The sequence below is a fragment of the Varroa jacobsoni genome, unplaced genomic scaffold (assembly GCF_002532875.2).
Source record: "Varroa jacobsoni isolate VJ856 unplaced genomic scaffold, vjacob_1.0 scaffold_950, whole genome shotgun sequence".
Classification (NCBI taxonomy): Eukaryota; Metazoa; Arthropoda; class Arachnida; order Mesostigmata; family Varroidae; genus Varroa; species Varroa jacobsoni.
This window is the reverse complement of record NW_019213852.1, coordinates 106,125-122,425: the sequence shown is the minus strand read 5'-3', so window position 1 is coordinate 122,425 and position 16,301 is coordinate 106,125. Positions and strand designations below refer to the sequence as shown.

At 39.0% G+C, this 16,301-nt stretch overlaps 1 protein-coding gene across 2 annotated transcripts; it reads right to left on the bottom strand.

Annotated features, from left to right (window-relative positions):
• Nucleotides 1-336: 336 nt before the first annotated feature.
• Nucleotides 337-15,414, bottom strand: LOC111265269 (uncharacterized). 2 transcript variants are annotated; one of them, XM_086970420.1, is made up of 10 exons: nt 14,335-15,414; nt 11,862-12,152; nt 9,613-9,967; nt 9,071-9,150; nt 8,604-8,731; nt 6,671-6,789; nt 5,392-5,524; nt 3,980-4,045; nt 3,536-3,599; nt 337-2,468 (listed from the first exon to the last, which is right to left on the bottom strand). In XM_086970420.1, exons 2-10 carry the CDS (start codon nt 12,132-12,134, stop codon nt 1,992-1,994), a joined length of 1,695 nt encoding a protein of 564 aa, XP_086826546.1. In that variant the 5' UTR covers nt 12,135-12,152; nt 14,335-15,414; the 3' UTR covers nt 337-1,991. The 2 variants fall into 2 exon arrangements, with proteins under 2 accessions (XP_086826546.1, XP_086826545.1); XM_086970419.1 differs by lacking the exon at nt 14,335-15,414 and adding an exon at nt 12,291-13,489.
• Between the last annotated feature and the right edge of the window lie 887 nt (nt 15,415-16,301).

The window sequence follows — 16,301 nt, the reverse complement described above, 5'->3', positions numbered from 1 at the left end:
GTCGGCATTTAAATCAAGATCAGCTCAATTTCTCAATTCATTCCTAGTTAATGTTTTAGAGTCTTCAAATACTCCTCAGAACCTAGGAACGCCTTAAGCGTGACAAGGTCGTCGCACAGACCTAGAATCGAATGTTTGAAGTAGACTGCCGGGTATAGAATTCGACGAGGCGTGGAAAAGACAAGCGTAACGATGCCAATAACTTGACTAAATGATTGATTCTCTGCTTGAGAAAGACACCTTCGGTCCTTCAGCGGAATTCGTTTTTAGAGAATATTACTTGCTAAGTAATTTTACAACAGGTATGATGTAGTCAATTGTAGACGACAGCAGGGATGAAGAATAAAATAATTATTTATTTTAAACACATAAATACAGCGCTAATTATTATATATTACAGATAATTCCAACACAGGCTTCTCATGTATCGCGTTACTCTTTTTTTACCATGCTTCATAACTATTTATGTGAAAATGCAATTTCTTCAAGATGTGATAAAATCTTGCTAAAGTCGACGAAATGTTTTCCTGCATTCAGCGTCATTGTTTGCAGTATTTAAAAAATTATTTAACATTTGTTTATATTTAAGTATGACAACGTACGCGTATAGACTCGGCTGACAAATAGAAAGCAACTTCAGTATATTGAGCGTATGAACAAACAGTGTTTCATTAATGAATAGCTACCTTTGTTATTAATCAACGTTACGAACAAAACGAACAAATTCATATATAGATTTATGTTTTTTACATAATTTTACCTTATTGTATTAAATATCTAGTGCACACTTTTTTAGAAAGCGCAACATCAATAAAAAGTTGAAATGCAAATTGGAGGAATTCCCTATCGCCAACCACCCATTGCACGCCTCTGTACGGTTACGGTGACTGTACGGTTTTATATACATTACTAAGCAACAGCAAAAAAACTTGGAGGTCTCCAGTGCTTAATGACGGCTTATTTTCACGCGCATACATACTCACCTTCACGTAGTAACTAGTCAAGGAAATGGTTTACTACTACGTTTTACTGATTGTTATTATCAACAACCTATGATACTCAACGGTTTGGTATTAGATTTTTTTTGGGTGGATTTTTTAAATAAAGGAAGTGGAAGATTTCTACTTGTTATCCTCGATCGTTCCCGTATTATTATATCGTTTATATTGAAACTCGTTATTTGTGTTTCGCTGCAAAACATCACTGCAGTTCATCGTGTCCATTTCCGTCGTACTTCCTTCGTGTATTAACAACAGGAATGAACACCGCTGAATAAGGAAACTTGTCGAACCATACATCATAAGCACATGAACACTATATATATAGTGTTTGAAACATGCGAATGATGACGATCGGCTCCTGTTATTGAACGACAAAATGGTTCAACAGATTGTAAAAACGACCGCCTCTACACTCAGTACGTTTGCAAATTGGTTTCTTCGCTTACATCACCCACACCCACATGTATTTCGTTGCCATAGTGTTTTGCTTTTGTCGTGCACCTATATTAATTTATTGTCGCCCCTTGAATAATCGGCTCATTATCTGCTCATTTAGCTTGACTAACTTCACCGCCGCCGCCGCCGCCAGCAGCAACAACAAGAACAACAACAACAACAACAACAACAACGACAACAAAAACAGCCTCTGCCTCTTTTCACTTCAACATGAAAATTCTTGAGGTTTCATGCGTTCGTGAATTTGTGCAGTTGTGTAACGTACTCTTGTTTTATACAACATGTTATATATCGCACACACTTAAACATGGATGTCTATAGCGAACGCATGAGCAGCGATTATTTTGCCATTTGGAAATTTCATCCGTAAACGGTGTTTCGGTCCAGATCAGCTTAACGGTACGAAGGGCTTCGTGGCATCAGTGTAACCGTTGCTGGCGCCTTTGCCGTATGTAGACCAATTCGTCTCGTCCGATTGACGCTACTGCTGCAATTCATTCAATTGTTACTGCTGTTGGTCTCCGCAAGCATACGTTAATGCGCGCTGTTGCTGCTGACCCAGGGCTGCGCTTCACTTTCTCTGTCTTCGTAAAAGCTTACGGCATTTGACGCTGTTGTTGTTTGTCGACTTTCACTAGCAGCTGGAAATCGATTCGTGGCCAACCGTCTGGTAGCGTTGTCGTATACCCTGCTGACAGTTAATCGAGTCACCCTGCGACTCATATTGACCGCTAAGGCTCGCTCTAGTGACCTTGCCGGATAGTCTCTCCACGTAGTAGTAAGGCCGTAGGCACGCTGGAAGGCACTGCTCAAGCCACACCTTGGTCGCCAGCCACGCGGCTCTCGAGCGCGACGTTGTAGAAGCCTGTGCCGTTGACTCGCATTCGGCCTCTCGTTGTTAATCTGTGTATCGTCACTGTTACAACTATTTGTGGTACAGGTCTCCCAGTCACTTTCGCTATTTTGTTCTTCGCTATCCAAATCGTCGGACTCGGTTTCATCCTCCAACGACTGAAGTACAAGAAACTTGGTTATATTCGTATTCGGTGATATCATTCGGCTTATTTAAGCTTAACTTTCTTTTCATTTTGTTACGGTCATTCATTGCTAGTACGAATTGTTCGTTAGGTTGAAATCATCACTAAATGCGCACTGTTCTATGGTGATTAACAAACGACTAGGCAAAGTAAACAAACAACAGCAGGATCCTTTCAAGCAGTTACCTTATGCCTCTTAGGACAAGACTTTCGATGCTCTATAGCAAATCAACAATGGCTAGTCTTACTAATACGTATAGATGTCTGTGATAACAGCATGCAAGAACGCCAATTTCACATAATACTGCACTGAAATGAGACAAATGAGAAACAAGTATGAATCATACCATTTTCTAATAGTAAATAAGGTTGCCTTATTTAAGCCAGAATTATAACCTGACCTAACCTTACCAGTATTCACGTTGCGCTAAGCATATCCATTGCATAGCGGACCGTCAATGAATTAAATATATGTACATATGTATATATAAACTTCACTCTAAAATGAATGAGTGATCAAAATACGACCTTTACTCTGTAAAATCCAAGAGAACGTGTGACAATCCTTATAAAGTACAATAACTTTTTTGGCTTATTGATCTATAAGGACTGTGCGAATGATTACATGCTAAGTCAGATTGAACGCTACGGGGGGGCTCCCGAGAAAAGACCGTAAATTGAATACTTCTGTTTTACGTGAGAACTTGCAGGTTGGTAACTCTTTTCCAAGTCATTATACCAGATTCTGAGAGGTGTTGATCATAGGTAAGCTAACTTTAATAGTTACCAAAAACATTTTGCTAAATTTTATGGAGAAATCAGTTAGCGGAAAAAATGTCTCGAGTATTGAGTTGGCGCGAGGTTGCACAAGGTTAGCAGAAGCATGCGTATCTTTGCGCAACCTTTTCAAGGTACAATACATGGTTCATGCCCAAAATGTAGTCATAAATCATTATAGTATGATTTTTACAAGTGTTTACAAACGAGGATCTATATATTCTGAGGTGCATGCACGTTAGGACAGTATTATTAGGCCATTACCTCCAGACGTTGTCGTTCTCGCCTGCAGCCCTGCGACTCACAACACATTGGGCACCGGACACATCTGTGTTATTTTTCGTTCGAAGATTCCGTTTAGATGAAAAACAAATAGCACAAAACAATTAACGATATGAAGTATTTGCTTGCATGTAATGCAACGAACTCGATTTTCACGTAAAACGCCAAATACCATCGATACTTTTCGTTGCGTGTCGGCAGATGCTTCTAAATTAACTATGTTTACTAACCAAATATATCTTGAACGAAATCGGTTAGTTATGAACAACTATATATATGGATGAAATAAAAGATCCAAAAAAGTTTCTGCATCAATCTGTAGTTTGAAATCAGTGGTTAAGAGAAGTAACGGATAACGCCAAACGCTGTCTGCAAAAACTATACAAGGAAAAACTACAAACCGGCTTATGCCTTTACTTATATTACCTTCCCACACAAGTTTCGCACTGATCGCCGCCCTCTTCTGACTCACTGGTCTCATCTTCGTCAGAGCTGGGGGTAAAGCATTAAATTAACAAACAGATGGACAAGCAAGATAAATCTTATACACCATTATACTTCGGGTAAGTATAAAAAAGTTTGATCATTGTAAGTAGTTGAATATAAAAATAGCTGTAATGCACACTTTCTAAAATAATTGGGGATAACAAATACGTGTAAAGGACAATCAAAATACGGACAAAAAGTCCCGAGCCAGATTTGACAGAGATAAACCGAACCTTAAAAAAGGATCGCCCACCTTTCGGGACCTTAAAGTGTAGATGTGCATAATGTTGTTTTGCCCTTCTTTTAGAATGTAGCTTCTTGGGTAAAGCGCGAAACTTTACGCCAAAAATTAATTATTAATCAATGTGCTGCTCTAACGCTGTTAGAAAAAACGTGTGGCTGGGCACTGAGTGATTTCACCGCTATAATTTTCAACTTCCTGTCAAATCTGCCTAATATCGGAAAGTTATAATTCTCATTAAAATATGCGCCACTGTAAGATATACTTAATACGTGCTTTAGTACTTAGCACGTATACCACAGCTATGACGACATAGTAAAAGTATATTATAATAAAGTATTTAATTAGGAAGGAGTATTTTTACGTGCTTCGCACTGGTCATGCAGTTGCTTGCTATCTCATCAGTGCCAGCGGTACTGTGGTGTTCGTTTTTGGAAAAAATTAAGATGCGAAGCCGGAAAATACTCGTCTACGTAAAGGGCATGAAACACCCCATCATTGATACGCACTGAGTAACGTGGCAAAACTTCGGCCGATTGACTATATATAATTATAACCTCTACGTATACAAAGCTCCGCTACATGCAAAGCGTTTGCTAGTCACAATACAATGAAAGTAATAAAGGTCAGAATCGGTTATATAACATAAAATATTATATATATATCATGATTAATATAAATCGTTATTGACATTTACTGTATTCTTTAAGATACCTACGCCATCAGGGAATAAGATTTTTTTTATTCTACATCCAATCTACTTCACAACCAATGGAATTTGTGTTCGTTTAAGCACTAACTAATAACTATATACACTACAAGTCCTAAATGTCCAATCTAATCCTCATCAATAGAATAATTAATGAAGATAACGGTTTATAATGAATAACTTTAACATATAATTCTATATAAGAGTTAAGCATAGATGTTATCTCTATGATAAGTAAAGATAATTGTTTATCATTGACATTAAAATTAGTTGTTTTGAGACCACCTCGTAAGATATTTCTCTACCATAGACAAAACCCTATTATGAGTTATGCCTTTGGCAATCGAAAGTGTGCTCTGTATGTTGGTATATCGTCTCTTGTGTAATTTTCGAACCACAGACCTTGCAATCCTCACGGACTCCTCATCGCTGGAGTCATCTTCATCGGCTGAATGCTGAATCCGACTGTTGGTAGCGTATTCTATAGCTGGATCGGTCACGATGCCAGGCTGTAGCGCCCAAATGCGTGAAGAGTCTGTGAATTGTACGATATTCATGCCTTAATTGCTTTATTTGCTTTTTTCTATGTTCATTATAATCTTGAATCTTTCGTTAAAGCAACGTACAAAGGAAAATGAACCTTCCTAGCACTTCCTTGTGACAATTCGTGTACACCGATAGATGAACACAGCTTGAGCCATTCGCAAGCTATATTAGCTCGTTTAGCCACACAGAACCAATGATGTGGCTTCACGCACAAGTACGTATTAAAAATGGTACTTTTTTCACTTGACAAAAAAACGGCCCGTTTCACAAGATTTCTGGCAAAAAAAATTTTCACCCATTACAATATTGTAGCCAGTGTGCTTGGTCCTTCCTGTCAAAAATTTTCAAGCCTGGTCCTGAAAAACTCAATGAGCCAGTTTTAGGGGTGCCATTTACTTTCATGTCTAGTACTACGAATATGATTCGCCAATGATCGAAAGAATCGGTAATCCGTTGACGTGAGATCTGAAAACCATAGTGGATTTGAAAGGATCCCTTGTATGAATTGTGGCTGGCTGCTGTAAGGTACCGAGAAGAATCCTGAGAGATAATAAAAAAAGTCATGCTTCTGTGCTCTTCACTGAATTTATGAGACATCCAAGCTTTGAATTTTTGGGTAAATCCTATAGATCCAACATGTCTGTCGATAATCACATGACTTCAGTTCATCCTTTCCGCCACTTATAAGTCGTTTAGCGGCTGTTTGTCTTCCTTTAAAAGTGCCTTTAGACGGTCTTCATTAACTTCGGATGGCCGACCGGGGCGGGGTACATTGTCCAGGTCTAGGATGCCATTTTTGAGCTTCGCAAACGATCATTGGGCAGTCCTTCTTAGCATAGAGTTTATACCGCACATGGCTCAAATATCCCGGACTGCAAAAGGCCAAATAGAGTAGGTGTCGAAATTGCATTTTTTCACCAGGAACGGCCATCATTGCAGCCTGAACCTGAGGTAAAATTTCGTTCACTCCACAGTGATGCACAATTATAACGGGCTTATAGAACGAACAGAGCTATGTGCAGAAGTAAACAGTGTAGATGTGCAAAGCAAAGGTACCATTTTACACAAAAATATGCTATAACATATGTGCAACCTAATGCTGTACTACGTTTAAATATACCGTATTGTCACGTACTTGACTCTCGTTCGATAACGCTTTCTGTGCAATAGAGCTTGGAAACAGCATCCTCGAGGGTGCCTTCCCACGAAGCGGGCAGCGTCTTTTCAGCATTAGGTAACTGGTGATACGTCAACCTGAAGCCAATAATCATGATTTATGTTACTACCAACCTGTTATTAACTCGTTACTAAACATAACCGTTGTTTTAGCATTCATACGGTACTTATACTTTGAATTAGGTCATATAAGGTTACACAATAGGCAAGAAAAGTAAAATCATGTATATGGTTTAGTTTATGTTAGTGAAGTGTTAAACAATACATTACGGCGTTAATAAAAACGTTATACTCTAAATTAATTCTCAAACTATTCCATCGCAACGAAGGCGTGCCCAGTTATCATAATGGCGTGCCAGCGCATTCCTAGCTGTTAACTGTCACGTGTTTTTATCGGGTTACTATGCAGATAAATCTCACCTGCTGCTCAACCTATATCTAAAATATATGTTAAAATGCCCGACATTTTGACCACACGTCATAGGTAGACATCGTAGGAAATAAAAATGTCTGTAATTATCCACGGATATAGGATGATTCTGACGTCATTCGGGAACAACGAACCTAGAGGCAAAGATATCAGCCCTAGTATTGAAAATAAGCGCTCAGTAATTATTTTTCGAAAACAAAAATGCTGGTAAAATCCATCGAAAACTGGTAAAAATTGGATAAACAAATTTTCAGCAAAAATAACAGTGTGTAACTAAAGACCTCACGTTTCAGTGGCAATGACAAATAGATTCAAACGTAAGCTAGTGTTCATACTCGCAACAAAGATCGTTACGAGATACTGCCTGAATAGATAACGGTCAATGGTGTCAACCAAGGTGAGTTTGAACTTCTTGGGTGAAGAATCCTCTGAAACGCCCCAGCAGGCGACGCCTGGCGCTGTGGTATCGGTACTAGAAGCTTCGTACCGTCCCCCCAGGATCTCTGATGCAATGCGGAATGCCAACGCGATTAATGGCGCTGGCACGTTCAGACAGTGGTCGGGCATCCACCATACAGCGGTCTGGCTGAGCGCACAATAAGAAGATCTCGAATAAACTAGGCTTTTTGCTCAACATGTCTACAAATGGAAACTTAAGCAAGAGAGGGGTTCCGACAACAGGGCCCTTCTATTCAAAAAGCTGCCGGATGTAGAGATGCAAAGGGCCGAGAAGACGCAGATTTACCGCTGCTTATCACCACTGGTTCTGGAAATGGCAGCGTAAAAAACACGGTATAGACAGCGGAAGTTCACCTTGCATGAGCTCCAGGACGGTACGAGAGACCTAGTAGGAGCCAGCCAGGCGACGCTGGAATTGGCCATGCGACACCACCCTGGTATTATGAGCCTTTTATTATGGCAAAGCGGCATTATACACTTATAAGGTTGACATGTGTCGAGGATGCCAGCTAACGATGAATGTGAGGGGTATATGACTACATGCTGAAAAATACCTTCGTAGCAAGATGATAGCAGGATCGTTCACATTATAATTTCCAGGAAAATGAAGCTTAGCTTCGTACAAAATGGGGTGTTTGTTGTCGAATAGATTGCAATAAGCCAATTATTGCTGGTAGCAGTATATATATATGACAAGACACTTAAAATCGATTTATACACATATTAGGTTTCTGAATCAGTTCTGCATTCTAAATGCACCACTGAACAGCAGCACTACGGAACTTCCTTGATCTGCACATCGACATAAAATTCGATGAGCTTTACCATATACATAGATCATTAAATTTCACACATTTAATACGCTCTACGAACTACACAAACACTGTGATAATAATGGAGCTGTTGTGCGAAGGTATTTAGCTTTTGATTAAGTCTGAAAGTTATGTGTTTGAAAGTTTGTCCTTATTTGGTAACATAACGCCATTATGAAATTGGTGCATACCTGGGAATTTCTCTTTTTGAACTTTCCTCCGCTCGACCAAGTTCAGCCTGCAGTTCCGCTTCTTGCATCACATCAATGACGTCAAACCACTGAGGCTGATAAAGTGGACAGCATAACTGTGCAACAACCTGAAAACGAGGTTATGAACGAGACGTCAGAGTCATGCAAAAGGCAAACTGAGGTATCATAGTTGATCAGAATTGTTGAGTAGAAAAAGAATGTGCTGGATGAAGGCATAACGATATATCAAACAGGCAAAATCTTGTAAAGCATTAACATGACACCATCTGTTTATCTGTAAGTGTCAGTGAATTGTCGTAATGCACGTAGTTGTCCGTTAGAGCAACGTATGGTGACTCGTATTTACAAATCGCGTGCAAATCGCATCTTCGGAAAGAGATGGAAGCGTCGAAGTCATTACCTGCCAGCGCCAAAGCTTTGTTAGAGAAAAAAAATGGGTTGCAAACCTGTTGTCGCAGAACGTGAGCGCCTTCAAAGAGCTTTGTTGTCTTTTCCAAGTCGTCTGCAAATTCACCCTCTCGATCATCTTCACAAAGTAAAAAAAATAATAATTAGTTGCTTCTCAGGGAGAAATTGTTATTACTGGCATTTGAACAAATGCATCTTTTACAGCTTAGAACTCAGATCTTCTTTCCCGCTCAAACCGAGTCCAACGTGCGGCGGATATAGTTGATAGGATGAGCTAGATAGCAAAGTTAATTGAATATAAGCCTGGACTAACGTTAAAAGCGATCTCTTTGTAAGGCATCACAAGGTGTAATATATACTTCTAATAGTTACGGCAGCCGAAACGATCATTTCAAAAGCCGACTGGAACTTCTATGAATCAGAGGAGAGGTAGAATCCCTTAATAGAGTACAATTGTATAGGATTATTACTGTTGATAACTATGAGCAAAAATGTTTTTAGGTCATATTGATTTTGGCTTCAGACATAAAATACTGATAAGTGAAGTATATAATAAAAGGGTCTACGTCTGGTGTCGGACCTTTTTCAGAATCTTCGTAATGATCGGTGCGGCCATCTGAGTCATAAATGTCTATGTCATCGTATTCATCATCCGAGTCAATGTCGATATACGTGTCTTCGTCATCTTCATCAACGTCATCGTCTCCTTCAGCATAATCAACTTCGAACTCAAGTTCGGCCTGAAAAACTCTAGCCAATTGTTGTAGCACACCACTGTAGGGTGCTTCCCTTCTGTTAGGCCTGCTCAGCTCGTCGTCCAGGACGTTGCCGCGCTCTGGAACGCAAGGCAAACTTGTATACGGGAGGCTATCTGAAGCGGCGGATTGAAAGCAAGCTGACTCATCGGAAACGCTGACCGATGATCCTGCTCGTTCCTGTAATGCATTATTTTCAATTACAACACCAAAAAAAAAGAGAGTATGTTGCGGTAATAACTGAAAAACGTATGTAAAATTATATCTAATTTGGACGGAGGGATAAATTTGTTGCTTCAGGATGCTCTAGAATATATCTATATATCTAATTAACTGTAATAATATCTGTTAATAATATCTAATTAACTGTGAAGCCTAACAGTATATAAAATGAATAACTAGATTCAATCGATATTTTTACATATAAACTGGTGATTTTTTACTCACCGGCTCCGCCCGAATATTTCTGTTCAAAGAGCGATATTCCACACACAGAATTCAACAGAAAACATATTGTATAACATCTCCATGATAACTAGATGAAGAAATCGGCGTACTAAGCTTAGGGATCTGGGACGAGTGGCCTATATTAGAACGTACATTCTAAAGCAATGACAGCACAGGACGTAAACCTTAAAGCCGGCCGTCTGAAGCATTGCTGAACATAGAATTCGATGTATATAATTCAGCTTAGGCTATAACTTTGGTGTGGACTATTACCGAATATAGCTCGCACATAAAGTCGTACGCAAGTTACTCGCAGAGTTCCAAGTTAGTTAGGCTGGGTACGAAAATCACCGTCGGTGTTGATTAAAACAGATAAAAGAGTATCCCTAGATTAAGCTATTTCTTAAACCACACCATATTTACAGTAACTGACTATCATCATGATGCGAACGAAGAAAAGTTACGAACGAGTATTAGAGAAATGAATGAGGTGTATCCCTTGAACTTCGCCGGCATTCAGCAGTGATTCTTTTTGAGCACAAATAGTTCTTAGTAAGTAATCCAACTTTGCGGTGCCTATCAGTTATCGAGGCACGTAATTACAAACTTTGAGACCGCAATCTTCGTCACGAAGTTGCCTTGTTGATGCTGTTATGTCGTGCACGTTGTAAAACAAGTCGAGCATGTTTTTCGTGCATAATTATCCTATTTAACATTTTATGGACGAAGGATTATAGAGCCCTCGTTACAGGCGGAAGGATCTTCAAGATCTAGTTAGTTTGTGATACCTAAAGCTGGACTCTTCACTGAACTCGACTCGATTTACTCGGCTTACTATGAAGATTTGTCCTAATAGTCCATCGACTCTTGTGAGTTGATGGGTATTGTGGTTGAAATGAAAATCATTGAAAAAATAAAGATCAAGTATGAAATAATGGCGTGCGTCTTCAGGCTAAGTTGGGTAAATAAATAATTTAAAATAGCCAGCTCTTGTAGTATGTTCGGTACTGGTAACTGCTACCAGTGACCCATAACAATACGTAACACAGAGTTAGCATGACCAAAACTTATGTTCTATAATGTGTAGTTATGACAGCGTAGAAATCAAATTTACAGGGTTCGCTATTTATTTTCGGCTCATAAGTTCATATTTGCCTAGTCAAATGTGCGTTTAAAAATTGACTGCTAGAGACGACACACTGGTTATATGCACTCGGTTTTTTTTTTATCAAAAGCGTTACATTAAACTCCGACACTGAGATCTACCAATAAGTACGCAAACGTTTTCCATAAACGCGTGTGGCCCAGACAACATACTTCATCCTGGTCACTCCCGCTTATGCACAATTTAAAGTTTCCTTGTGAACAATTACTATAAGCTCTCTACGAGACAGATAGTCAAAGTGACAGAATGCGCCACATTAGGATTAGATATTTCTCTGCGCTGACACGTTTTTGATAACCTTAAGGAAAAATATTTTTCCCATTACTTACGCTTCTCAACACTAATAGCCCCCGAGCGAAAATAATCACAAAAACTACCACAGCTCAGGCAGTGCGCTCCAAAATCACTAATGATCCTTTGAAGTATTCCCATTTTTCACAAACTCTATATAAAATGACTCACGTTTTGGTCTTCAGCTGCTTGGTCTAGATCTTTGTTATGTGCTTCATCGTGGAAGTTTCTGTTTTTGCCTTTTGAAGAATCTGTGCCTTCCAGGGCATTTGATCTGATCGGGGTGCCGTGTGCCGGACTTGATGCTGATAATGGGGAACTTGGGACGGAACTCAGTTCATCAAGACTTTGGGAAACCGACAAAGCTGAATCGCCGTTGTGGTAAGCGTCAGTATCGGAAGCGACCTGATTTCCAACATCCCTGTCGGAATTAGTCATCGGCATTGTGAGCGTCGCTAGAAGCTGAAACAGTCTTAAATTATTATGCCACGAATAGAGATTTCCGAACAATAACTGCTACCAGTTCGAGTATCAGTTAGTTATCCACAGTGAGTGACAGTTGCCACTACAAGTAAACAACTAAATTAAAGAAACTCTCACCAGAACACCAACAGCGAGCGTCAAGAAAGAACGTGCAGTACGCAAGCCCGATACGCAATACAATAAATGTATTTTTTTTTTAGTTATCTTCCGTAGTTATTACGACTTGTGACTAAAAGCGGAGCTAGCACGAACTCTAGCTAGTTCGCAAGCGTTATTGTGCCTTCATAACTCTGTAGAGATCACGAGCGGAAATCGGCTGCAGTCATCATTTAAAAAAAAACCCTGTCACAGCAATCCATCAACAATTATTTACAACAACAGCAGCAGCAGCAGCACAAGCGACAACATCAGCAGTAGGAAGGAAGGAAACATTATCAACTCGAACAGCATTGTTGAGATTTGATTTGGCTACATCTGATGTTTGACCTATGGCGGTGGCAACAGACACGTCAATACACGTTCACGTAAGAACACGTTGTCAATGCAAGCTATTGGATTGTGTAGGAAAGATCAGATGGTGACAGTCACCGACATACAGACCTCCACAATCAAATATATGACATAGCATTGTATCTACGCTTCGTCTCGTGAATCCGCGCGGTGTCAAGCAGATGTCTTGCCAGCGAGCAGTTTTACTGTAAATTAATTGAAGCTGATAAATAGAGATCAGCAATACTAGAATAGCAATAATATTATACGTTTTTATCTCATATTTCTCACAAGTGAACATCGTGTTTCTTCGGATGAGTGTTCGAAGAAGCTAAGTAAACATCGAAATCGTATTGTATAATCGGAATAGACGGTTTCAGTCAGAGGCCGCGGATCAATAGAACGGATGCTAAGTTACTGCAGGGTGTGTACGTGGCATAACGGCCGATTTCAATGAAAAGCGTTAACAACATCACCAGCGAACGATAGTATGAGTGTCATTATAAACAAATTCATATCTGCGTTAGCAAACTCATCTTCGTTAAAAGCAATAGTTTAAGAGTTGCGTGGTAGTACACTGTAACATTATAATAAAGCGTAAACATGTAGTAAAAAAAGTATCCAGCTTATTAGGCACACGAAGGCGATTACGTAGTTGAACCAAATTAACGGTATAAACGGAATGCGGTCTAACATGTAGAGATGTATATCAAAGCATACGGCCCGACTTTTATTGGTGAGGGCATTTCCGTGTTTTTTGTTAGTCAGCCTAAGCCTCTGTTTATTGTGTAATAAAAGAGGTAAGTTGCAACGATTCTGTTATTCCGACGCAGTACTTCATGAATTCAGTAACTTGAACAGGTAAGAATCTTATCAATAAAGTAATTATTACAAATCTGGATAATGTTGTGGTCGTCCAGTGTTTGTCCTGTAACCTTTCATTTAGCGTACGTTAATTTGATTTACTAGGCCTCTTTACCTAATTGTATTACCAGCATTTTAGAGTTATAGAGCAATAAATTAAACAATAAAGCTCACTATTAAAACATAAGCGTGAGGATTCCGACATGTGGATACAGAGAGGCTCTCAGAAAGTATAATACCTTTTGTAATTGCACTAAAATAGCCTATTTAAATTAGGACTATAAACCTATTCTTCAACCGTGAATAAAATCCCTTTCTACGAACAAACGGACTCACTATCTCAGTATGCACAGCAGAAACTTTGTGATAGATTCATTTGTTATGAGCATTAGGCACAAATCATCCCTTGCGTTTGGATTAATGACCGTATTCGTTTGAAAGAAAACTGAAATACTCTAAGTAGATTATGAAAGTCTCATAATTTAGTAGCAGTAATTGATTTTTCTTATAGTAAGTATAAAACTAAAAAACGTTACATCAGGTAATCAAGGTTGCTGAACGGTACACCAGTTGAAAGGAGTTAACCAAGTTAGTAATGAAGTTTGTCGTCAGGGAATTTCCTGGCCAAATTTTTATTTCAGGTTAAGGAAACCGGTACTCCAGAGAGAAGAGAAATTATCGAAAATCGACTCATTAACTGATAACATGGCACGATTCTAGTTCCATTCTTGTTCAAATATTCTCCGGTAATAAGTTATATGTGAAAAAAAATTATGCGTTATGCAAAATTACATGCGTAATATGTTACCTTGGAAACCTGATAACGCAAAAGTTATTGTGTGAGAAACTGCTAGCTCACTTTTGTCAGCTACAGATGGCACCTTGAATGCGATACCATTAAGCTGTACGCTTCACTTTAGTTCAAAACATGCACTTCCATTAGCAGACGTTACAACAACAATAAGCATATCGCATCCGTACCTAAAATGCCTTACAATCTCTAATTGTCAGCTAGCAACGACGCAATTGCACTGGCACAAAAGCTATTAGATTGTTACACCAAGCGAGTTAAGCGAAATTTTTGAAGTAGTCGCATGGTAGTGATGATTTTTAATGTATGTATTTCCTAATTTTAGTTGTTGTACGACTTTAACCATACGGCTATCATTTGTGTTCCCATATGTGCTTCTCAAAGTAAATCGATACTAGATTTTCTGCCAACCACTTGTTTTCTTCGAGGGCATAGAAGGTCCCGTAATCACACGGACTTATATTGGGACAGTGTGTGAATTGAAGCCAACGTTGGATATTCGTTTGCTTCAAGGTATAGCATATGAGATCTGGCGTTGTCTTGAAGTAACTAGACTGCATGCTTTTCGATTACTATGCCAACGGCTCATGAATCCTGAGACATTCTAGATAGCGGGATACATGAATTCCCGGCGAAAATGTTACAGTAGCAAATGCCCGTAATGTCCATTGCAAGAACTGTCGTTACCTTACGTCCGAACCTACTCAACAGTGCCATCTTGCCTGGTCACTCTCCAGTTAGCGGTAGAGATTCAAATACATCTCGGCGGGTTTTCCGCAAACCGCACGTTCAGCACGCGCTTTTCCAACTAGTTCAGAACCATACACAGGAGACCCATTTTTTACTTACTCCCGCATTTTCAGTATTTTAGTTATAATCCTGCAATTCAGTACATGTAAAAAGCCAGTTTTAGCTGACAGAACCTTTGACTAGTTTCCTTCGTGAATAGTTTCCTCAATTGCGGCAATGTATTTTCCTTCCCTGCAAATCCTCTGTTCCTTAAACATTTGCGCATGGCTTCGAAAAAAAAATGCTCTCTTGTGAACTCATCATTCCTGGGATAAACTAACCTATTTTCATCCATATGCTTTTTCCTTTTCGACGCTTGATGCGACATTAAAAGTTTTTCGATGTAAGAACTTGCCAGATTCATTTGCTACAGCCTAATGTTTATCTAAGCAACACCTTGTTCATATCTACCAATGACGACGAAAATAGATTTATATATTCATATGCACCATAAAGTCGGCCACGCTACCTACTTAATATGTTCTAGCCTAGACCGACTATTCAGGCACGTGGGGATCTCCAGTTGATAGTCGCCCACAACTTGCTGTAACAAAATCGTACAATTATTCCCAACATGATCGAGCCGTCGTCTGCAACGCTTCCTCGAAAGATGCGTTGAGAAAGATGCTAATTGCGCTCACCCATCCACAGCTTCTACAACCGTTGAAGTGGTAATGTCGCCACTTTTTTTTCACACTCAAATGCATAACGACAGATTTTAGCTTCGCAACTTGGTCGACCGTTTCGTCCATCATCGAATTGACTTAGCCTTTCAACTTAGACATTTCTGTCCTTGCGTCCACTAATTATCGTGATGATAATGGTAATAACATTTATATGCTGATTGTATTTATATTCAGTTGTAGTGATTTTCTGAAAATCATTATTAACAACTTTCGTATACGCGTGTTGCAGGGCAGTATATATACTGCCATATATATATATATATATATATATATATATATATATATATATGTTATACATACCTAAGCAAAGTAAATTCGTCTCGTTGAATCACAAATTACTACTGTTGTATTATTAAATATTATATAAATTATATATATATATTATAAATATAATAAATAATACATAATGACAGGTTGGCCGATGTCATTATGTTATAAAGAGGTACGCGAAATAGAATGAGGTTAAGCCTACCCTGTTTAGTGCTATAC